At 41.3% G+C, this 23,829-nt stretch overlaps 1 protein-coding gene across 4 annotated transcripts in view; it reads left to right on the top strand.

Moving 5' to 3' along the window:
* Positions 1-20,215, top strand: part of LOC127968064 (transcription cofactor vestigial-like protein 4) — a 32,467-nt gene extending 12,252 nt beyond the window's left edge. For 2 of the 4 annotated variants that reach the window (XM_052568939.1, XM_052568941.1), the window contains 4 exons: positions 9,934-10,123; positions 14,153-14,357; positions 14,958-15,081; positions 18,281-20,215. In XM_052568939.1, the coding sequence (XP_052424899.1) occupies positions 9,934-10,123; positions 14,153-14,357; positions 14,958-15,081; positions 18,281-18,510 (749 nt within the window). In that variant the 3' untranslated portion in view covers positions 18,511-20,215. The remainder of the gene's footprint in view (positions 1-9,933; positions 10,124-14,152; positions 14,358-14,957; positions 15,082-18,280) is intronic. The other 2 variants (XR_008155884.1, XM_052568940.1) reach the window with 2 other exon arrangements.
* Positions 20,216-23,829: the final 3,614 nt, after the last annotated feature.

Genomic DNA, 23,829 nt, shown 5'->3' with positions numbered 1-23,829 from the left:
GTGTGTGTGTTTGTGTGTATCTGTTGTGATCCAGAGCTCTGGATGCAGTAGATGTGTTCAGAAGTGTGTGAGTGTGTGTGTGTGTGTGTGTGTGTATCTGTTGTGATCCAGAGCTCTGGATGCAGTAGATGTGTTCAGAAGTGTGTGTGTGTGTGTTTGTGTGTAAATCTGTTGTGATCCAGAGATGCAGTAGATGTGTTCAGAAGTGTGTGTTTGTTTGTGTGTGTGTGTGTGTGTGTGTGTGTGTATCTGTTGTGATCCAGAGCTCTGGATGCAGTAGATGTGTTCAGAAGTGTGTGTGTGTGTGTGTGTTTGTGTGTGTATCTGTTGTGATCCAGAGCTCTGGATGCAGTAGATGTGTTCAGAAGTGTGTGAGTGTGTGTGTGTGTTTGTGTGTAAATCTGTTGTGATCCAGAGATGCAGTAGATGTGTTCAGAAGTGTGTGTGTGTGTGTGTGTATCTGTTGTGATCCAGAGATGCAGTAGAAAGCCATCACATGTCAAGAGAGGTGTCCTGCAGACCCGGCCCTAATGTATGATGAAGAGCTCTTTTTCATCTGATTTCAGAAGCAGAGTTGTGATTTACTAAAGGACATTCACTCTAATGACTCAGATTATAGTTTGTTCTGTAAAAAGATGCAGGTTGTTTTTAGTTTTAGGCCCAACTCCAGGTGTGTTTTTGTGTGTGTGTGTATTGTTCTGATGTTTGGTTCAAACCTGTGATGATACTCCGTCTGTTTATGTCTCTGAGGTTACGTCTTCTTTGGCCAGTGACGACTCTGTGTTTCCAGATAACTCTTCAAAACAGTGTGTGGAGAGCCTCCATCAGCCGTGTGTGTGTGTGTGTGTGTGTGTGTGTGTGTGTGTGCGTGCGTGTCTCCTCGAGCGGATGTCGGGCTGCTTTGACCCTCTGGAACACTCTCCTCTCCATCAGCCGGTCATGTGACCCGGTGACAGCGGATGGAAATACACAATCACAGCCGGTTTTTACTCGCTGTTGCACGGCTGCCACTTCAGCTATTTATAATGTGTGCCAGAGAATTTCCTGAGCACATGGCTAATCTATTACAGCTTCTGCGAGCCTTCCATCATTCTTTAAAATAGCTGTTTCTGCATCACTTGGTGGGAGCAGAACGTGCACGATACGGTTATCTGGTGAAAGACCTCGCTTTCCTGAACTGTGCTTTACGCTTTATCAGAAACTGAATGAACGCCGCCTTTCAAAGGTCACAGACAAGCTTTCTTATCTTTATCTTCATTGTTCTTCACACCAGTGGTGATTCTGAGGACTCCTTTACCATCGGCTGAGAAGACTGTAAAACTTAAAGTTGATTAATTTGCTGTCTTGTGGAAATTGGATGAATTTTAGAAGTTAACTTCACACCATGTTGACTTGTAAATGTGAAAACAGAAATATTAATAAAATAAGCACTTCTTATAATAGTGCAATATTACCAGTAATCTCAATAGTAACGTGACTATATATTATTTGCCATTTAAAGTTTTGTAATCAGTAAAAATTTGTAAAAATAAAAAAGTGAAACTGAGATAAGTATAAAAAAATTAAAAAAGTTATTTGTGAATATATACTGAAATATAAATGATTTCTGTGATCAAAGTTGAATTTCCATCATCATTACTCCAATCTTCAGTGTCACTTTAATTCACATGACACTTTAATACATTTAGTTAAAAAAATAATATATGTATTAGGGATGTCAACGATTAATCGATGATCGATTAATTGTCGATAAGAGATGCAATCGATTAAGGCTATGGATGGTCGGTTAACCGATTCAATGTTGGGCTGCGTGCGGCTCATGCGCACTCAACACGTGCGAGCGGCTGTGAGTGACGGTGACGATATATAAAAGCATCATCATTCATTCACAGTGTACAAATTAAGCTTTTAATGTGATTTAAACTTTAAAGTACATTAAAATAGAAACAACATAAAAGTTATTCAACATTAAAAGCAATAGAAATGTAGTTACTAATCATTTCATCAGATAACTGTTTTATATCGTGCGCTTTGCAGGGCTGCGGGACACAGTGACAGGACAGGTAGTCTATTCATTCCTACAACTTGTTAATTCATTCCTACGAATTATTAATGTGGCAATTGTCCATGTTTCATTAATTTTGTTCCCTAAATAACCCATGATTTAAGTGAAATAAGGGAACAAATTAATAAATCGAACGAATTCTTAATTCATGAAATCTTTAATTTCCCTTCCCATGTTTACCACAGTAAGAGATGCGAAAACAGTTATTAAAAGCGAAAGATAATAAAATAAACCTGGGAAATTAGAGGGTTAGACTATGAAGATTTAGGAAAAGAAACAATGCCTAAATATACTGAATTTGTGGAAATTCGTGACCAACCGGCAAACCAGAACAAAGCCGCGTAAATGAAGACTATGGGGTCCAAAAGCATGGTCACGATCTAACATTTTCCAGTTAACCTATTATTCCTCTAATAAACAAAGCTTTTATACCACACTTGTCATAATCAGATCTTATCATTTCTAAATAAATAATTGCTGGATTCAAAACAGCGATTAATAGGCGCTGTGACCGACACATTCCCGGAGCATTCACTGCTGTCACTAAACGGTGACGCCGAGCATCGTTCACAAGTTTCTGCATGGACCTGACTAGGGCACAGGTTCTAAGCCCTGGGACAAAATAGGATGCTTTAAGGAAAATTTATAGCCTACTAAGTAATAGGCCCAACATAAAAATAACAATTTGTTTTCATGTTTGTTTTTTTTTTTAAATAGGCTATGCGAAATATATCCGACTTAAATAGGCTAATTAAGATTAACGGATTTAAAACAGAAGTGTGGGCGCTCCATAAGTTCACAAAAAAAAAAAAAAAGGATGACAACGCATTCTGTTTGTTTGCTTTATTTTACAAGAGCACAAATCTTCTGTTTTTATTGTGAGTGTGCACAAATGAAAGTAAACACTTTTGCGGAAAATATATATTTTTTTTAATGTCTCAGCTGTTTCGATCGCACCGGAGCCTGCTGCACACGTATATTCTAGCGATTCAAACTTACATCGCAGTCTGTTCATTATCAAAATAAAATGTCAACTAAACATTAAAAGGTTACACTGGTCAGTTTAAATAGACCGTAGTATACCGGTCCACTCTGCTGTTATGCCAAGGACGTTTTTGCTCATATGAAGAGGATCATCTTTTCCGTCTATATGCGAATGCGTTTTAAGTACAAGCCTAGTTTACATTATAAATAATAGTTTAACATTCAAATACATTGCGAATATGGAAACATTTCGATTTGTGCCGAATGAGACATGAGCAATAACCTCCAAATAAATCTAGCCAAAGCCGCGCTCGCTCATCCTCGTCTGCACGCATGCACTGTCACGATCTAATGCGCTGTATGCCGGATTTTTAAAAATCTGACATTTTCTAGGACAGAATCCAGCAGGATCAAATTAATGTGAGCAACTGTGTTTTGGTGCAGCAGCGCCGATGTAGTTCACTTAATGTGCAGCGCAGTCACACGCGCTCCACATTTCGGATAATTTTATACAATAATGTCAGTTGAAAACATTGCAATTGTGCTTTAAAATACAACAAGGAGCACCACAAAACCATTTAAAGAGGCGCGTTCAGCGTTCTCCGTGCGGGATTGGAAACTGTCAACAAAGTAAAATGACCTCAAAAGTATGGCGCGCTCTCTTCATTTTATCAAATGATCATAATCGCATCTATTCATTTTATAATCCTGCTACTAGCATTTTATTCAGACTAAAACCTCTTTAATTCAAGTGAGAAAGCGTTTTGTGTGTGTGTGTGTGGCTTTTGCACATCCTGTCATACCGCTGACTGCGTGCCTGCAATAGACTCATTTTGCAGTATTATGGTTAACGATTAATCGATTAATTGATCGTTAATTTAAACGACGATCGATCATGGAAATAATAGAAATTTGACATCCCTAATATGTATATATGTAACAGTTTCGCTTCGTCTGAAGGATATTTCTGCCGTGTGGTTGACTGGCTATGGTTTGTGATTGGTGGCGAGTGTGTTTGTGGTGATTGCAGGTGTCAGGAGTGTTCTGCTCACCAGCGGAGCTCAAAGTGAAGCACGTCTGAAACACTGACTGTCATCTGTCCTGCTGAGCGAAAGCTAAAAACAGCTGCTGGCTACAGAAAGATAAGACCCTCCGCTGAAGCCGTACCTGTGTGTGTGTGTGTGTGTGTGTGTGTGTGTGTGTGTGTGTGTGTGTGTGTGTGTGTGTGTGTGTGCGCGCTATCACAGAACATCAGATTTCAGACGCTAAAGCAAAGAACCATTGTTCTGCTAGTATGAAATTAGGGGTTTGTTTCTTTTTCTGCGTGTTTGCCAAGAAGTTGCTGAAGTGTCATTTGCATCAGAGGTTGTGTGTTATTTTGATGATGTGTGAATGTAGGTGGTCTCACATCTGTAACTCAATCCTGTTCTGGCTTGACGTGTGAAGTCTCCAGTAGTGGGGGCAGACTTTGATCACTTTCTCTCATAATCACAGTCTTTCAGTAGATCAAGCATGGGCTACATCTCTTCTAAGCTGATTCTTCAGTCCTCAGCAGAGGTTACTGTGAGCTTTTAACACGCTTTAAGAAGATACAGACTCACTGAGTGTGAAATTCAACAAGTAGAGCAAATCATTTAATGTGAGCGTCCTCTGAGATCTTGTCTGGAGTCAGGGATGTCTGGCTATATTCACTCTGCTCTTTGGTTCTTCCTTGTGAACACAAACTGAAGCTGAAGTGCTGGGAACAATTTTTTTCTGTGATCACAATAAGTACATGTAAATGATGATAGTTATTCTGTTTGGCCAGGAGAAGGAGAAAATGAGTTTGAAGAAAATAAATAACAATCATTCTGGATGAGAGTGAATCTCACCGTTACATTAGATTACATTAGATGGCAACATGAAGTGTTCAGCTGTGCTGTGATGCAGTTATTAACAAGAGGACAGTGAGTATCTGTAGTACATGATCTCTCAGACCTGTGTGTGTGTGTGTGTGTGTGTGTGAGAGAAATGCAGAACATGGCTGTATGAATGAATGAAAGCATGCAGCTCTCCCAGAAGTTTTCCAAAATATCTGTGAAGGGAGCTTCTGTGGTTGACATGGATCTGACGTTTGTGATGATTGAGAGGTTGCATACAGTCTTTGTGTTTCTCCAAATCATGAGCATTATGAATTGCCATTCTCAGGTGATACATTTGCCGTCAGATGATGATGATGATTGTTATTATTATTTAAAAACTACTGCTTATACATTTTTATCTAGCCAGGAAACATAAAATTATTAAAGTCAAATTAAAAACTGATTATGTTGCAAAAGATTTCTATTTCAAATAAATGTTACTTTTTTTAACTTTCTATTCTCAAAATGTCAGTTTCCACAAAAATATTCAGCAGCACATCTGTTTAGCAGTTTATTTACTCTAGTAATGATGCTGAAAACTCAGCTTTGATCAGAAATTATAATTGAACATAGTTTTGGTCAGCATTAAGGCCTTATGCATCCGGTAACGCTGCCATGCAGAGCAAAACTAGATTAATTTGGCTCAACAGTGTTCTGCTTTGGTGTGGAAATGTCCTGTAATACTGTAAATGTGTGTTTACAATCTAAATAGTTAAAAGCACTATATAAATAAAGGTGACTTGACTCTGTTTGAAGCTATTTTCAGTATTAATGTAGTTCCAGTGCAGAACAGACTGTAACTAGTAACTGCAGACACATTGTGTTGAATTACAGTTGATTAATGTAACTCGAGCACTATATGGACAGTAATTGTTTCTCAGGTTTCATAGCCATTTGTGGATCACTGTTCTTGTATACTCTTCTCTTCTGTGTTGGTGTAGTTTAACTGGATGATAGTGAAGTCATCAGCTTTCACCTGTAAATACTGAAGACCTCCTCTTATCACTTCATCTGAAATATGGATGTTCATTTCAGTTATTCCTCCTAATCAACAACCCACAATCGTTAACAGATTATTAACCATTAACTGACAAGAATACAAAAAAACAAACAAAAAAAAAACATAATTTTTCAGATACTGTACATTATTGTAAGTCCTCTTATACCCCGTCTCTCTCAATCTCTCTCCTTCTGACAAGCACAGTCTGCTCTGATTGGCCAGCTGACCCAGTGCATTGTGATTGGCTGTAGGGCTGTAAAAAAAAATCCACATTGAGTTTTAGGTGTCGGTTAAGGAGGCAGGTTTAAGGCCCATCCTGAGTTTGCTTCACATTGCGTGATCTCTTCCGTCTCACACACAGCCTCTTCTGCACAGCTTTCAGAAGATGGACTCACAGTACCACTTCTGTCATCATTCACCTCGTGCATGCGCTGTTGTACGCGCACCATCCGTGTGCAGGCACTTCCTGAGACGCGAGGACGGATGCGCGGCTGTCTGTGAGCCCTCCTGATGATGAAACTTACATCATGAGATGGTCACATTGTACTTGGGCCTTTATCAGTGGCACATGAGATGTGATGACAATATAAAAGTGTCATTGCATTAGAATGTTTTGGTTAACACATACAGTTGAAGCAATTATATGCAGCGCTGCTGCGATGTATCAAAATATTGCAGAAAAAGAGAATGTGGAGAAGATCTCGTTTACGTCAAAACTGAAATCAAGCCATTCACACAGAACGCATATTTCACACATTTTCTAGAGAGGGACGTCTTCTATTACCCTTGCACTCGTGTCTCACACAACAGAGCCGCATGTTTAGAAAGCCATGTAAAGTCAAGGTGGGTTCGGTTTTTTCAGAAACATATCTTGAGACTTTATGTTGGGTTTTCCCCATCACACTGCATCTCATGTTTAAATGAAAACTGTACTCTGTGTGATTGGCTTTCACCCTTTTGTATTAAACTATGAATGCACACATGATGTTGTTTTGTTTGTAGTTCTTTAAGCTACTTAATTTTAAATGGTTTATAAACATTATTTTAAATATTATGCACTTTTTTCACAGTCATGTTTTCTTATGCTTTGAATAAACGTGCATTAGTAATATTTTGCCCAGTGCGCCGTCTTGTGCCCTCAGAAGAGAAGCCAAAAGCTTTTCTTCACCCTAACTGAAATTATGCATTTTACATTTGAATATAATTTGAATTTGGATTTTTAAGTCAATATATATATAAGATATACAAGTCACACTTCTAATCTTAGTTTGGCTGGTCCTTTTTTATCAAAATTTATTTGACATGAACCAAGAGAAATGAACTAAAACAAATGAGCAAAGAGTTCACATTACCGTCTCCAGCCGTGAGAGGGCGCTCTATGCTGCTCAGTTCTACACTGAGTCTACACTGAAAACATAGAGCGCCCTCTCGCGGCTGGAGACGGTCATGTTTTCTATTGGTTCAAAATAAATGCGACTTAATAACAAAATAAATGCAACTTTTTTTCTCGTCACGACGTATTTTTGGACTGATGCGACTTAAACTCAGGTGCAACTTATAAGTCTGAAAAAATACGGTTAATTACAAATTAGAATTTAGTTTTTCTACCATTTTGACAGCCCTAATTGGCCAAACACCGCAAGCACTCGTCAGAAATGTAACGCCCCTTTCCACAATCGCGAGCTTCATCTTTGAAAGTAAAGGTAAAGATAGTTAATAATGTCCTTAGTTTTCCCATCAGTTCAAGCTGAAGGAGGAACAGAGTCATGTGACACTCAGTGATGAAGCTCGGATGTGTTTGCAGAACACAAGACACGGACGGTTAAGACGCTGGCTCCACTGTGTGACCGTCTCTATCTCTCTCACACACACACACACACACACACACACACACACACACACACATGCACACTCACAATGTGCAAAACTCGGCATTTGAACAATCAATAGCAAATACTTTAATAAGAAAGCATACTTCCAGGAGCTGATTCAGAAGCGCCAGATTGTCGTAACAAAGTCAGAATGGCCTCCTCTTCTAGATTCAGGAAACAGTCATCCATCAGATGTGTTGCTGTTCTGTTGTCAGTAATTCTAAATGCATCTACTTTCGGAAGAATAAATAAAGTGCTTGTTCTTTCTCCTAGATACACACACATCTCCCTGACACGACTGCTTCAACACTGTGTTACTGAAACCACTTCTTCTTTCTTTGCGTGAACATTTGGGCAGCATTACACAAGTTTCCACACAGTGATGTAGAGATGTGGGGTGTGTTTGAACGATGTGTTTTAGGGAGGCGTGCGAGTCTTAACTTTGATAAAGAATATCTCTTTGGATCTGAGACTTTAGTCTTTGTAACTTTACAGATCTTCTTCATGCACTAAGAGCTTGTAACACTCCTAAGAGAAAGGAACAGTTGTACTCGCATCATATGACCCTTGAACAACAGGCTGTCATTTCCCAGCCCTGTTCCTCGATGCACTGCAGCGGTTCTTATCTGACCGTGTGTTTCAGGTCCTGGAGTCTGAGCTGGTTCGAGCTGAATGAGTTGTTTGATCAGGATGAGTGTAGTGTCACGGTTTCTGTCTGTACAGGATTCCTCACTGATAACGATTGAATGGCCAGTAACTTTCAGCTCTCTGGAGACCATCACAGATCGTGTGCATGTTTACTGTGCACCGCAGTCTTTTCTCTATTAGCAGCTCCAGCCCTGCCAAAAACAGTGATGTCATCGCTGTTGCCATGGAGCGCGCTCAGACGAGCCGAAACATGCCAGTCAGGAAAATAGGCTGCTTGTTTTGGGAAGTACCTTCTGAGCTCTATCATTGCTCTACTCGAGGCTGAAGTCGAGTAAATGTGTGCATGGATTGTTTTATGAGGCTCGAGTGTGGGAGAGACACTTGGACTGGTTATTTTTTACCGTCTCTATTTATCATTTTACTCTCTAAATAACTGCTCCAGTGCAGCAATCCAGGTCTGGCTCAATAAATGGATCTTATAAAGTTTCTCAGGCTTAGTTAACCTCATCCCAAGTGGAAAGTCCCATTGGAGAGAGCGTGCCAGTTGTAATTTTCCAGCCTTACTCCTACACAGCGTCTGCACATGCACCGAGTGCCCTGTACTGTACTGAGAGGAGTCTTACAGCCGGCGTCGTGATGACGCTTCAGTGCATTACTGCTGCATTACTGCTTAGACTAATGCTTGTTCTGCTCTGATGTGGAGCTCAGATCAAGTGTTCTTACAAGAGAAGGACGTCAGCACCAAACGAGTCATCCATTGATCTTTACTTTGTTTTTAAATGATATAGATCTCAGCTCTCAGCACATACTGATATGTATGATCCTGGACCACAAAACCAGTCTGAAACTGAGGTTTCTACATCATCTGAAGCTGAATAAATCATCTCTCCAGTGATGTGTGGTTTGTTCGGAGGACAATATCTGTCTGAGATGCAACTATTATAAATCTGGAATCTGAGGGAGCAAAAACATCTAAATATTGAGAAAATCATCTTTAAAACATGAAGTTTTGATATATTTACAGAAGGAAATGTACTAAATATTTACTAGATATCCTAATGATCTTTGGCATAAAAAAAATCTATAATTTTGACGGATACTGTTTTTATTTGGCTACTCCTACAAATATACCCCGAGGCTTAAGACACACATGGACACGTTCCTCAGACAGTATTCACTCCAGCTGACTTCTGAAGACACAAACTACACACTATCCAGAGGCAAGCTTGATGATGGAAATGAGTGAAGCCTGGCTAAATGACCAACTGTTGGGAAGCAGATTTTAACTTTATTAAACTCAAGTGTTGTTGACAAGTTGTTCCTGTTCTATTCTTTTGAGCTTTGTATTTGATGTGTGTTTGTCAGTCCATTATGCCATCAGTTCAGCAGATCAGATGAAGTCTCACACAGCCTGTAGAAGCAGAAGTCGTGTGTGTTCATGCTTCTCTCTTGTGTTTGCTGTAGGTGAAGCTGCTCTCAGAGGAGAGTCCAGAATGCCGGCCATGTCTCTGTCCTCTACAGTCAGCAATCACAGGACAGGTCCTCCTCCCATCAGCCCCAGCAAGAGGAAGCACAGCGGGGACCAAGCAGACGACGACATCGACTCTAACAACGAGCATGTGGCCAAGATGAGCCGGCTGTTTGCCACACAGTTGTAAGTGGATCTGAGTAACATCATGTGTCTGATGCAGCTTGTGTCCTCTCCACCGAATCTGTGGCAGGCAGGTGCTTTTCAGAAAGCCTTGAACTCTGCTGAAGTTAGGGCCGAGCGGGCGGCGTTCCTGCAGAGAGAACGTGGGGAATGCTTGGGAATGTGCTGAAGAGCGAGGGCTGGAATTCCTGAGATTCTGGCAGTGGGAGCCGGAGCACATGGGCCGTTTGGCCATGCCCTCGTGGAAGAGCATTCCCAGCATTCCAGCGCTCGGACACCAGATCTGCTCTTCAGCGGGGAACAGCCACACGGTGCAAGCAGAGCGGTCTGTTGGGTAGAGTAGGACCAGCACAGCTAGCTGGATTTGATCTGTGTTCGGCTGTTGTTAAACTTTGAACAGATTTCCTTTTGCAATGCTCTCGCTCTGACACATAAACACTATTTGATCCTCATCAGAGCTCGTTGCAGTTGAAAGGTTTAACACTAGCAGGATCTGAACCGCTCTGCAGCAGACTGTAGTTTCATAACAGCTCGTGCCCTTTTCACAACTAACACTACATTAACACTTTCTCTCCTCTACACCAGATCCCCTTCATCTGCCATTTCACTAGTTAGCGTTCAGACTGTGCTTTAGCTCAGGGTTTTTTAATGCAATTTCAAAATTAGTTTAGTGCAACTGGATTGGATTGTATGAGCATTTGTATCATTGAGTTCACACACTTTTTATTTTTAATCATTAGTAAACCTCAACAGGAACAAACATGTGAAATATAATTGTTTACAGTTAGTCTAAATAGAAATAAAAGCTTTTACATTTTGGCATTTAAAAGCAAAAAAACAAAAAATTGAGTTAAAGCTGAAGGTCAAACAGAAGACATTGGTTTGTGTAGATGTTTTTATACCAGATTATCTTTTTTCCCTTTAAAACTCTTCGTACACACAGGCCTGGAGTTTTGGGATAGTCTTTGCTCAATGTTTCCTGTTTCTGAAGAGCAGGAGTACGTGTACAGGCCGAGGTGTTGTGATTCTCATGGGGTGGAGGTGAAGGAGGCGCTCAGGACTGTTCTGTGACACCGGACACTGCGGCTCAGGTTTCCATCGGGGTGTTTCTCTGTAGAAGGAATGAAGCGGCTCTCTCTCTCTCTCTCTCTCTCTCTCTCTCTCTCTCTCTCTCTCTCTCTCTCTCTCTCTCGCTCTCTCTCTCTCGCTCTCTCTCTCTCGCTCTCTCTCTCTCGCTCTCTCTCTCTCGCTCTCTCTCTAACTCTCCCTCTCTCTCTCTCTCTCTCTCTAACTCTCTCTCTCTCTCTCTCGCTCTCTCTCTCTCGCTCTCTCTCTCTCGCTCTCTCTCTCTCTCTCTCTCTCTAACTCTCCCTCTCTCTCTCTCTCTCTCTCTAACTCTCTCTCTCTCTCTCGCTCTCTCTCTCTCTCTCTCTCTCTCTCCTCACTATCATGGTCTGTCGTCTGTGTGCTGTCAGAAGAGCACTCATGATTCTCACTAAGCTTGTTTTTGATCTGGAAGGAGTTTGTCCACATGTTAAGCTCTTGGTCTTCTCCAGACCAGACAGTGATTCAATCCTCCTAAGGCTAGTACAGCTGGAGACTCGGGGAGACGTCAGGGTCACTGCTGCTGAACACAAAGGGTCTGTTATATCCGGTCAGCCCACTGTGTTCTGGAAGCTTGCTCCGTCCTGTCCCACCGGAGACCGATTCGGCAAAATAAGAGTCCCTTTTGTGTAGATCAGGGTATATTCATGCGTTCACCTAGATTCCACCCAACATCGAGGGGTTGTGTAGATGTGTTCCTGTAGAAAGTGGATTTTGGGAGTCTTGTGTTCCTGCTGGGAACCTTCTCATGCATCCGTGATCAGCCAAACACAGAGTCATGCTCAGGCTGTGCCAGCGTGGTTAGGCTTTATAAAATAATGTTTTTCTGCTAACTTTTATATAAACACACACGACTGGCTCATTGGTGTTTGGCTTATAATTTGTCAAAGCAGTGAAGTCTGAAGTTATCCAGGCTCTTATGGGTCCAACTCTCAAACTGCTTTAAAACCTGAGCCAAAGCGTTCTAGTTGCTTCATTTACCACGTTTAATATTTACAAATGGGAAGTTAATGAATTGGTTAAGAAATATAAATGTGACCGTAGATAAACAGTATTGTGCTATTAATGAGCTGATTTGTAATAGGACAGTCAGAAATATGGCTGATAGTGAGCAGTGAACATCTCCAGAGAACGGTCTGCTTCTGCCCTCCTCACCCCGATCTCTCACAGATGTTTCCTGTATCTCTGTGGGCGAGCTTCCAGCGACTTAAAGGAGAAATGAGAGAGAAATCTTCCTGCCAAGATCTGAGGTTTTCCCGCACGCCTCTGAAACGCTATTATGAGAAAACGTCCCTGGTTTTATTGGCTTTCATCTGTGACTGAAGTGAGTCTAGCAGAGTTCACATCCCTTCACTGGAGATTGGAGCAGGCTTTTCTGAAGATGACCTTTGGCTTTTAGGAGGAAATGCTAAGGTCATATAAAGCGTCTGCTTCTGTATAGGTTTGTTCCTGTATGGCACATGTGTTCTGTGATGCGTGTCTTGATCACTGATGCTGAACTGCACTGTTCTCGGAGCAGGAGTGTTGAGATCCATCAGAGAGGAGCAGGAGCTGACACATCTCTTCAAAGGATCTAGTGTGAAGAGGCTTTCAGCAGGTCTTGCTCCACCTAGATATGACCTTGCTGCTATTAATATGATGCCTAACTACACACAACTGTGTGTCCTTGTATTATGGTGTAGATGTGTGTCAGTGTATGATGTAACAGCAGATTTATTTCTTTTGGTCTGCAGTGATGTGACATGGATTCCTATTCAAATGACTGGGTTTTCTTGAGAAAATTTGTTAAATGCTAACCTTGAGAAGCATGAAGATATTTCCAAGACGAGTCAGACTTGGAAGTGAGTGTTTTTATTGAGTAGCTCAGCGTTTCTGTTCTCTCTTGTAATGTAAAGCGGTCACATCTTCAGCAGCATCTCCATCGTTTGACACGTTCCTAATGTCACATGGTGTAACCTCTCAGTCCTCCAGTGCTGCGGTCAGCATCAGATCTCAGCTTCAGGACAGTAGATGCTGTGTACACGGTGAGAGCAGCTCCTGACAGAGACAGATCTCCATCAGTTATTGTGAGGACAGTCATTTCCGGTAGACGTAACCGTTCACCTGCAGGTGCTTCACTTTGCCAAGTAACTGCTGATTTCAATCCGGACATCTCCAGCACTCGCTCACCAGACTGAGCTCACGACTTCTGCCCTGAAAGCATTTCCTTCAGATACCTGCTCGGAGCTCTGTTGTGTTCCCGGTGAAGGGGATTGAGTTCTCTTCCTGTGGAGCACAGATGAAGTCTTGTGAATAGTGCTCTTGCCCTCGCTGGAAACAGGAGCCGATCGCTCCGGAAGGGTGGAGTAGTGCTGCATGTGTCTATTCTTCTAAGGGGAAAAGAAAAACAGGAAAGGAGGTCAGTTGTGGGAAAGGGCTTTTTGTAGTGAGCCATTTGAGCTAATGCAGAGCTGGAGACATAGAACAAAACTTGCTTTAAAACAGCGAGAGTATGCAGCAGATTTGATCAGTTAAATCCAATTTAATGTTTTGCCACCATCTACTTTTTTATAAATCAAGGAATCTTGATTTGGAATAGAAATATTACCATTACGTCTTTAAAAATATGCCAGAGATAATAGTAAAGAGAAAAAAATGATCCAGCTGCATGTCACACGCTCGTGTGGAGGACCATAAATAAATCATTAGGTGCTTTTTGTAAAAAATACACTTTTGTGAGTTGTGAAATAAAGATGTTTTATATTTTTCCCTCTCGCTGAGCCGCACTGTGAATGTAAGTGTAATGTAAGACTCTGTCGTCTCTTATGGAGTCATTGTCTGCTCGCGGGGGGTGTGTGCTCCTGACAGGACGCTGAATGCTGTTTCATAGCTCTGTTGTTTGTGCTGCTGGACGGCCTCAGGACAATCCCTTCTTTGTTTGTGTTGCAGAGGCAAGCCTGCCAATGGGGACTACCGCAAGGACCCCCGGGATCGCAGCCGCAGCCCCATCGAGCGCATGAGTCTGGTCGGGGGTCACCTGTACACCCACATGCCCAGCCTGGCCATGGACCAGCCCCTCGCACTGACCAAACACATGGACACCAGCCGCTCGCTCAGCATCTCGCCCACTGTGAGCCCCGTCGAGCGCCAGCAGGTAACCCCAGCACTGCCTTCACACGCTCTTAAACTTCTGACTCTTTCTTCTGCACAACACAATGTTATTTCTTTGAATATTGCTGTTTTTTTCTGTTCTGTCCTCTCGTGGTTGTTGTCCATGTAATGGAAGTCAGTAAGAGCGGTTTGGTCACCAGCGTTCTTCAAAACACAATTTTTATGCTCCACAGAAAAAATGTCAGCATGAGTCAACAAACATGAGGCTGAGTAAATAATTTTACATTTTAGGTAAACTCTCCCTTTTAAAGAAGCAGAAAGCTTTGTACCTTTGTTTTATTTAAATATATGCTAAAGTACATTTGGCCTTTTCTTGGTGTTTATGTTTAGAATCTTTGTTACTCATCTAAACAAGAGTTTTGTTTGAATCTGAACTCTTCTCTATGCGAAAACTGCCCTGAAACCATATTGAGCTACATTTCAGTTTCATTTCAGCTGTCCACTGACGAGAACAGAGACTTTATTAATGCAGCTCTCTACATTGTAGGGACATCTCAAAGCCCTGTTCGTTAGTAGTTGTTCTTGTTTCTTTGGACACTCATCTCCTGTACGTGTGTGTGTGTGTGTGTGTGTGTGTGTGCAGAATCGCCCCTCGGTGATCACGTGTGCCCCAGCGAACAACCGTAACTGTAACCTCACACACTGCACCGTGTCTCACAACGGCTGCTCACCCGGCCTGACTCCAAGCTACCGCAGAGCCTCCAACTGTGAGTACTCCTCAAATTACTCTTTCCCTAATGAATTCACTTAATAAAGATGCCATGTTCTCTGCGGAGGGAGCGATTACATGTTCAGTTGTTGCACATTTAGTGTGTGAGCATATAACCAGAAGAAGAAATGGAGCAATTGTGACATTGTTCAGACCATTTCCAGAGTACAGTCAAATTTGTTAGGTTTTACAATTAAACTGTAATGTTGTCAGCATTAGTCGAGATTAAACACCTCAATATCAAGGTTTTAAATCATTTCGTAACTTGATTTATGGACCATAAGATCTTTTTAGTAGGGATCTAACAGATCACAATGCTTATTTCACAATATCTTTTATCACGATTCATTTAAATCTCAATTGATTTGAATCATCGCATATTTAGATTGATTTTCTACCGGCTTAAGCTGCATTTCTACATCTATACTTTTCATTTGTACTAAATAAACATGTCCACACTATTTTATATATATATATATATATATATATATATATATATATATATATATATTAGGGCTGCACGATGTGTCGTTTAAGCATCGATATCTTGATGTACGAATCATGATAGTCACATTGCAGGATGTGCGATGTAGGCTGTCGTAGTTGATCCGTTATTCATTAACTGTACGGGCAGCTGCTCCCCGGCCCTTGACGAATGTGATTCGCGGATTAATTGCACAGCTTAACCATCATAGAGTGAAAGTTTATCATTTGCATGTGTTTTTAAGTCCTGTCAGTTTAACAGGGCGCATATAAGAATGAGCGGAGAGAGAGAGAGTGTGAGAGCCCCGGCCGCACGCTCACGTTCATCATCTTCAAACAACACGAGCGCTGTCTTGCTCTTTCTCCCCCGCGCATATTAATCAAAATCAATTGACATGTTGTCGAACAAAAAAAATAAAAATAAATAAACTATCCAGTGATGATATGTTTTCTGTGTTGTCAAATCTTTTGCGATATCCTAAACTGCAGAGATAATCACACAACGCGTGCCGTACACATCTGATTCGCGAGCTAATGATATCTTTGAACCGATTGAATTTAATGAATGGTTTAAACAGCTGACCTGTCCAACACTGAACTCACGAGATGTCTGAATTGGTGTATAAAAAAACTTACACTTTACAATAATGTTCTATTTATTAAACTATTTAACTACATTTTTTAAGATTTACTTTTATTAAACTGCACTTCTACAACATTGATAATTTCAACATTTAGGCTGTAGCCTTTATTGTTGAAATCGAAAGTTGTACAGTATTTGTTAACATAGTTAATGCACTGTGAAGTAACATTACCAAACAATGAACAGCTGTGTTTTTATAAACTAAGATAAACAAAGATTGATAAATATAGTTCATGTTAGTTAATGTTAACAATTCAAACCATATCCTAAAGTTACAAACAAATAATTTACTCTAATTTAAATAATACTCTGATGTTTAAATCATTTAAAATGAGAACGTAAGTGTGCTCACTCCATTTTTGTTTGTAAGAAATTTTTTTATTAGATTTCATATCGCAATATATATCGCAGAAAAATAAAATATTGCAATGTCATTTTTTCCCAATATCGTGCAGCCCTATATATATTAGAGGTCGACCAATGTATCGGTTCTGCCGATTAATCGGCACCGATAGTTGATTGCTGGAACAATCGTTTTTCTGCAAAATCCATGCCGATAGTTTTCTGCGTTCCGTCTGTTTTGGAGCGGCTGAAAAGGATCTGTTTTCATCATGCAGTGCAAGAGCGGCCTCTAGTGGCTGAATCACTGACAGCACGTGCTGCTTGTTTAGACACGTGACGCTGTACTGAACAGAGCGATCTTTAGACAGAAAATATTGCTGCGCCATTCACATAGTTTAACATTGAATTACATTATATCAGAGACAATTATATTTCATCGAAACGTTAGTCTTTCTGTGGCTCTTATAAAGTCTGTATACTTCATTTATAGAGCTATAATATAGATCACTCTTTCCGTTTGCTCCATTTTGTAAAGACTGAACTTCAAACTCATCTTTGCCTCATTATTCATTCTTGCAGTAAACTTTTGTCTGTTTGGTGAATGAATAAACCGTTTTAGAGCTGCTCTAGTTGAACGAGATGCGTCTGGAGTGTGTGTGACACCGGTGAGTTCTCCTAGACTCAGCGCTGCTCGTTTATTCTGATTAGATAATCACTTTTGTGCTCAATAACAGAAGCAGTTAAAGCTTGAGAGCATACATTGTGCTGGTATAATTGTAGGGACCTATGTTTTCCCGCGATGCAGATCACACGGACAGAATCTCAGAATCCATTCATAAAAACAGAATTCACAGTTTAGCGCGTGACGCTTGCGGTGATTTCAGCTTCTGCTGTCTCGCTAAATGAGGACAAAAAAACATGAAGAACATCTCCAGAACTGCTCTGAGAGTCACTTCGTGAGCATCTGACCGTTTGATTTGAGCAGAAGCATCATATCACATGCACAGAACACCGCCAAAATAAAAGTCTGGTTTTGAAGTCTATCGTTCCGTAGCATGTACATAGCCTACTACTAAAATGAAACAAACATTATTTTTTTAAGGAATTAATTAAAAAAAAAAAAATCCCATTTGTATGCCAAAAAAAAAAAGCACTATTTTAGTTTTTGTTCAGTATCCATTTTAAAAACTATCGGTTAATTAATCGGTATCGGCCAGTGTGAGCCAACTATCGGTATCGGCAAAATCCAATATCGGTTGACCTGTATAATTTTTTTATTTATTTAGATTTTTTTTTTCACTTAGGTCTTTATTCTCAAATATAACCAAAAAACACAAACAAATGTCAAACTATGAAACATTTACATTTTGTTAATTTTTAGAAAGTTGCATTATCCATCTGCTATATGTGCATCAGTATAAGATTTTCTGCTAGGCAAATGTTAATGGTTTCAACGTAGAAAATATACTTAGAGACAAGATGTCAGATTTATAATGAAAGGATTCTTTGATGTTTTCCAGTTCTGTAGGTTGACTTTTTTTATAGAGCCAACATATAGAAAGCTTAACAAAAATGTTCTCCCTTGTTGAATCAGTTCAGTTTTCTGACAAGTTGTTAGATTTCAGATGTTAAAGCATGCAGTGCTGGTTCTAGTCTTGTGTCCTAACTGTGGACAGTGCTGTCTGTAGGAGGTCTCTTCTGTACTGATCAGTGTTTCTGTGTCCCTCAGCGAACACGGCCTGCGACCCCGTCATCGAGGAGCATTTCCGCCGCAGTCTGGGCAAGAACTACAAGGAGCCCGAGCCGGTCACAAACTCTGTGTCCATCACTGGCTCGGTGGATGACCACTTCGCCAAGGCTCTGGGTGAGAAGTGGCTGCAGATCAAGGCCAAGAGCCCAGACTCCTCCACCAACGGCCACATGGTCAATCACAATCACTCCCCGTCCCTCGTGTCTTGAGAAGAGGACCAGCGACCCCCATCCCGCTTCACGCTCAAACATGCATGACGTATAGCTATGTACATAAGAACGCAAGACCAGGAGGTGCTCCTTTAACTCTGTTGTGCTTTTGATTCTCTTTCTTTTGTTTGTAAGTATGCTAGTATACTTTTAGCTTGGCTGTTGCATTATGGGATGCCCATACAATTTTTTTTTTTTTTTTGTTGAGATAATCGAACCATTTGCCTCAGATACCAAAGAAACCGCTGATGCAAACCTTTGACCCAGAAGCCCTTCTCCCGTCGCACTCGGTCGTGTCCACTAGTAAGGGAAGGCCTGGACTGACTGTGCACTCTGGATGGACGGTGTGAGTGTAGTGTTGATGGGATGTTCAGAAGATGTTTGGCAGGACACCTGGTCAGGAGAGAGAACCTGTCTCTGTGTCTTGGGCTCTGGCTTCTCGACGGCGCTGACAGATGTGGGCATTCTTCTCGTTTCGGATGGCACTGTGGTTTCAGTAGAGTAGACTAAAGGTTTAAGGGTAAACTAGTGCTTATAAGTGCATGTTTTTAAAATAGCTGGTATCTATTATTATGTAGACATTTCAGTCGTAATACTTTTAGCCTTTTCTTCAGATTTGATTTTATTTTTGTCAGTAACAGTCCTAGATAAACTTACTGCTGGTACAGTTGTACTCCATATTATTATATTCTGTTCACTCTTCATTGTGGTAGCTGCCAGATACAGAGGAGCAATCCGCCTCCGGACAGGCCATCTGTATATTAACGGTTGGTTTAGCTTGTTATTAATCCACACGTGCTGCATGACTGAAACAAGAGCGTTCGCAGCTATGGACAGACCATCTGCTGGAAACCACGAGCTAGATTCGTGTGCGCTTCTTCTTAATTCTGCGTTCAGCTGTGGAAACGGTCCGCCTGTCCCGAATCACAAACATTCCTCCGATAGGAACGGCGTGCAGGTCTTGTGTTCAGTGTAGCTACTCGCTAGAGACGCTCGTCCTAACATTCCTTCGGCCCTGGATTCAAACACTCGCGACTGCTCTTCTGCGTGTGTTTCTCACACACACACACACACACACTTCACTACCGCTTTACTGGGTAGGACACGCTCAATTTCTGGTTGTGTGTTACACGCTGTAGGTAAATCACTTAAAACAAAAAAAAGTTTTTATATAGGAAACTATAAGACCATCATTACGCTGTGCGTAACGAATGTACAGAGAAAAAAATCGTAGGTATTTTTTGAGGAACAATTAATTTGTTAATGATATGTAGCTATTTAATATTTCCCTTATTGTAATCATGCTTTTTTTTTTCTTTTTGAGAAAAAGTTGATCTTTTTTGTTTGTAGGTTTGTCTGTTAAAGGTTAAAGTGCAGGAACACAGTTATTGTATGAAAACACTGCGTTAGTGTAACAGCCACTTGTGTATTATTTCTGAAGGCTACTGAGTCTGAACTGAGACGACTGATCAAACGGACTCCAGATCCATCGCTCGAGTCCAGCAGACACTCTTTATATGTGATGTGCGCTTCCAGGAGAACCACCACACAAACCAACACTTTCAAACACTTCATGATCTGTACATCTGTATTATACCCTCCTTTCTTGGCCTTGTTTCTCCTTGGAATTAAACAAACTTTTGGCAGGCCATTGTTTTGTACTTTTAAGTAGCCTCAATGATCAATAAAGTGCTCTTAAACCACAGCCGTGACTTCTGAGTCGTCCTTTGTGAAAACATCTGATTACATCTCCTCATTATGAGCATCACAGAGACCTGCACTTATAACCTCAGGACCTGACTGACCAAACGACAGGGCATGGCAGAATGCATTATGTGAATAATTCATGTTTATTATGAGCACAACTGGCAAGTTTCAGTATGCCACGTACCTTGAGAGTTAGAGATGAGGAAATTCACTCAGGCATACAATACTGACTCCTGCCATAAACTATCTACTGTTTTGAAGATGAACCAAGTCTTTGTTTTTGTAAAAAATATGAGGTTGTGTAAATGTCAATTTTTAAAGACCAATCAGCGCTGGACTCGATGTCTGGAGCAGAGCAGATCACAGCATCAGTTTATTATCTCTGGTGTGTATCCAGACCGACACAGACAAGCTCTGACAGCTCTAATGTGATTTCATGTGAATAGTTAAAACCAATATTTCAACAGGTACATGCTGAAGGGTCACTGTGCCGTGAGAAACCATTATAAGAGCACAGACGTGAGCTGCTTCTGTCTGCAGCGGTTTCTTCAGATGCTTTATCATCGCTCATGTCCCAGATCTGCAGGACAGAAGGACAGGAGATCAGAAAGCTGTTCAAATAAGTGTAAAAAAACTGTGCAGCAGTCTACAGGTGTGCAGCATTATCATCTCAACATGCAAAACTCTTTTCAAGCACTAATCCTGCACACAACATGCATGTTTGAAGACTAAACTCTGAGACTGAAGATCAATGTCCTTTGAAGACAAAGAGGCCAGACGCGAGTGTGTGTGTGTGTGTGTGTGTGTGAGTTTGGATGACGGAGGCGGATGGAGTCTCTTTCTTCTGTGGCACACCTGGCTGTCAAAACCTCTGTGTCATTGACATGCTAATAAAAGCTGAACAAAAACAACTTCAGCGGCCTTTTCACTTTGAAGCCTGCGCCAAGTCAAAACAGAAAACCAGTGAGAGATAAAGAGAGCGCTGAGGTGAAGAGTAAGACCCTCAGATAATAGACTTCACACAGACACACAGCAGCTCCTCGTGGATCTCTGCTTTGAGACGACTCAAACGTCTCTGTGTGGTTCTCATCAAGAATCTCGCCCACAGGCAAAACACAGTCTTGTGTAACATTTCTGAGAAAACGCATCAATGCAGAAATGTAATATCACACCCAATAAATCATTTGTGCAGGTGTGTTTGCAACACAGGTGCATTTGGAAAACCTACTCTATCTCCATCCAAAACCGTAGCTATACACAAATTCACCGCAGTTTCTGACTGAAAGTAACCCTAGAAGCAGAAAAACTCAAAAGATTTTTGTGCCTTTTCACACAAATCATGATTTCAGGGACATATTTTAGATTTATAAAGATTTTTTATTTCATGTGGATCCTTAGACAGTCATATTTTATAAGCTCAAAACACGTTTTATTGAGGTCTATGATTTGTAAACTAATACACTGCTTCATTTGCATCACATAATCAGCTTTTCTGATATGGTAAATTTGCTGGATAGCACACCCGGTGCAGTTGTGATGTGAAGCGCTCATGCAGAAGTCCTGCGAAACACGAGTAACGGTAAGAGCTCAAAAGTCGTAGAAGCAAGACGTATGAGGGTTGCTTCAGCAAATGAGTTTTTACGCCACATTTGCTTTTGTTAACATTATCAGACGGGTCAAGTGTAGGTGCTATTTTATTTTCAGATGCGATCAAGCAACAATATATGCATGAACCAACATAAAATTATTCAGTCAGTGAAAATTAGGTTCCCTTTCAGTCGGTCACGTTCGACGTTACGAATGGGGATCTCGCCCGAGAGCCCAATCACCTTCGAGTGTTACAAAACGAGCCAATGGTACACAAAGTACCTTGGTCTGCGGGATTTGCATCGTGAGCTCCGCCCCGCAGAGCGGGTATATAAGGAGCAACGCGAGCAACTCGCATTCAAGCTTTCGCTTCGGAGCCGAGCACATTGTTACAAGCAAGAGCTGGTGTTGGTGTGTCTGGGTTTCCTGCGACAGCTCCCACGTTCCCCTGAGCGCTTCAACACCTCTGAAAGTGCAAATTTCTTTCACAAAAGAGATACGGGTCGATTTGCGTCTTTTTAAAGATGTCATTTCGCCCATGTGTTTCTGGGTGTGGTCGATACATCGCTCCTCGTGACGGTCACGATCGCTGTGTCACGTGTCTGGGCTTCCAGCACGCTGAGACTGCGTTCTTGGATGGCTCATGTTCTCATTGCTGGGACATGACCATCTCGGCGTTGAGATCGAGACTCAATTACTTTAAAAGGTATAGAGTCCCCTCTGCCACACCCCATTCTAGCTCTTCTTCCGTAAGAGGGCTACTTCGGCTGGTGGCCAGGGTGATCCTGAGGGTTACTGTGTGGGCTTCCCCGACGAGCGAACCTCATCGGGCCACACCCCCCTCACATACAGTATTGTTCAAAATAATAGCAGTACAATGTGACTAACCAGAATAATCAATGTTTTTAGTATATTTTTTATTGCTACGTGGCAAACAAGTTACCAGTAGGTTCAGTAGATTGTCAGAAAACAAACAAGACCCAGCATTCATGATATGCACGCTCTTAAGGCTGTGCAATTGGGCAATTAGTTGAAAGGGGTGTGTTCAAAAAAATAGCAGTGTCTACCTTTGACTGTACAAACTCAAAACTATTTTGTACAAACATTTTTTTTTTTCTAGGATTTAGCAATCCTGTGAATCACTAAACTAATATTTAGTTGTATGACCACAGTTTTTTAAAACTGCTTGACATCTGTGTGGCATGGAGTCAACCAACTTGTGGCACCTCTCAGCTGTTATTCCACTCCATGATTCTTTAACAACATTCCACAATTCATTCACATTTCTTGGTTTTGCTTCAGAAACAGCATTTTTGATATCACCCCACAAGTTCTCAATTGGATTAAGGTCTGGAGATTGGGCTGGCCACTCCATAACATTAATTTTGTTGGTTTGGAACCAAGACTTTGCCCGTTTACTAGTGTGTTTTGGGTCATTGTCTTGTTGAAACAACCATTTCAAGGGCATGTCCTCTTCAGCATCGGGCAACATGACCTCTTCAAGTATTTTAACATATGCAAACTGATCCATGATCCCTGGTATGCGATAAATAGGCCCAACACCATAGTAGGAGAAACATGCCCATATCATGATGCTTGCACCTCCATGCTTCACTGTCTTCACTGTGTACTGTGGCTTGAATTCAGAGTTTGGGGGTCGTCTCACAAACTGCCTGTGGCCCTTGGACCCAAAAAGAACAATTTTACTCTCATCAGTCCACAAAATGTTCCTCCATTTCTCTTTAGGCCAGTTGATGTGTTCTTTGGCAAATTGTAACCTCTTCTGCACATGCCTTTTTTTTAACAGAGGGACTTTGCGGGGGATTCTTGAAAATAGATTAGCTTCACACAGACGTCTTCTAACTGTCACAGTACTTACAGGTAACTCCAGACTGTCTTTGATCATCCTGGAGGTGATCATTGGCTGAGCCTTTGCCATTCTGGTTATTCTTCTATCCATTTTGATGGTTGTCTTCCGTTTTCTTCCACGTCTCTCTGTTTTTGCTCTCCATTTTAAGGCATTGG

Source organism: Carassius gibelio, chromosome B11 (assembly GCF_023724105.1).
Source record: "Carassius gibelio isolate Cgi1373 ecotype wild population from Czech Republic chromosome B11, carGib1.2-hapl.c, whole genome shotgun sequence".
NCBI lineage: Eukaryota > Metazoa > Chordata > Actinopteri > Cypriniformes > Cyprinidae > Carassius > Carassius gibelio.
This window is presented reverse-complemented; position numbering and strand designations above follow the sequence as displayed.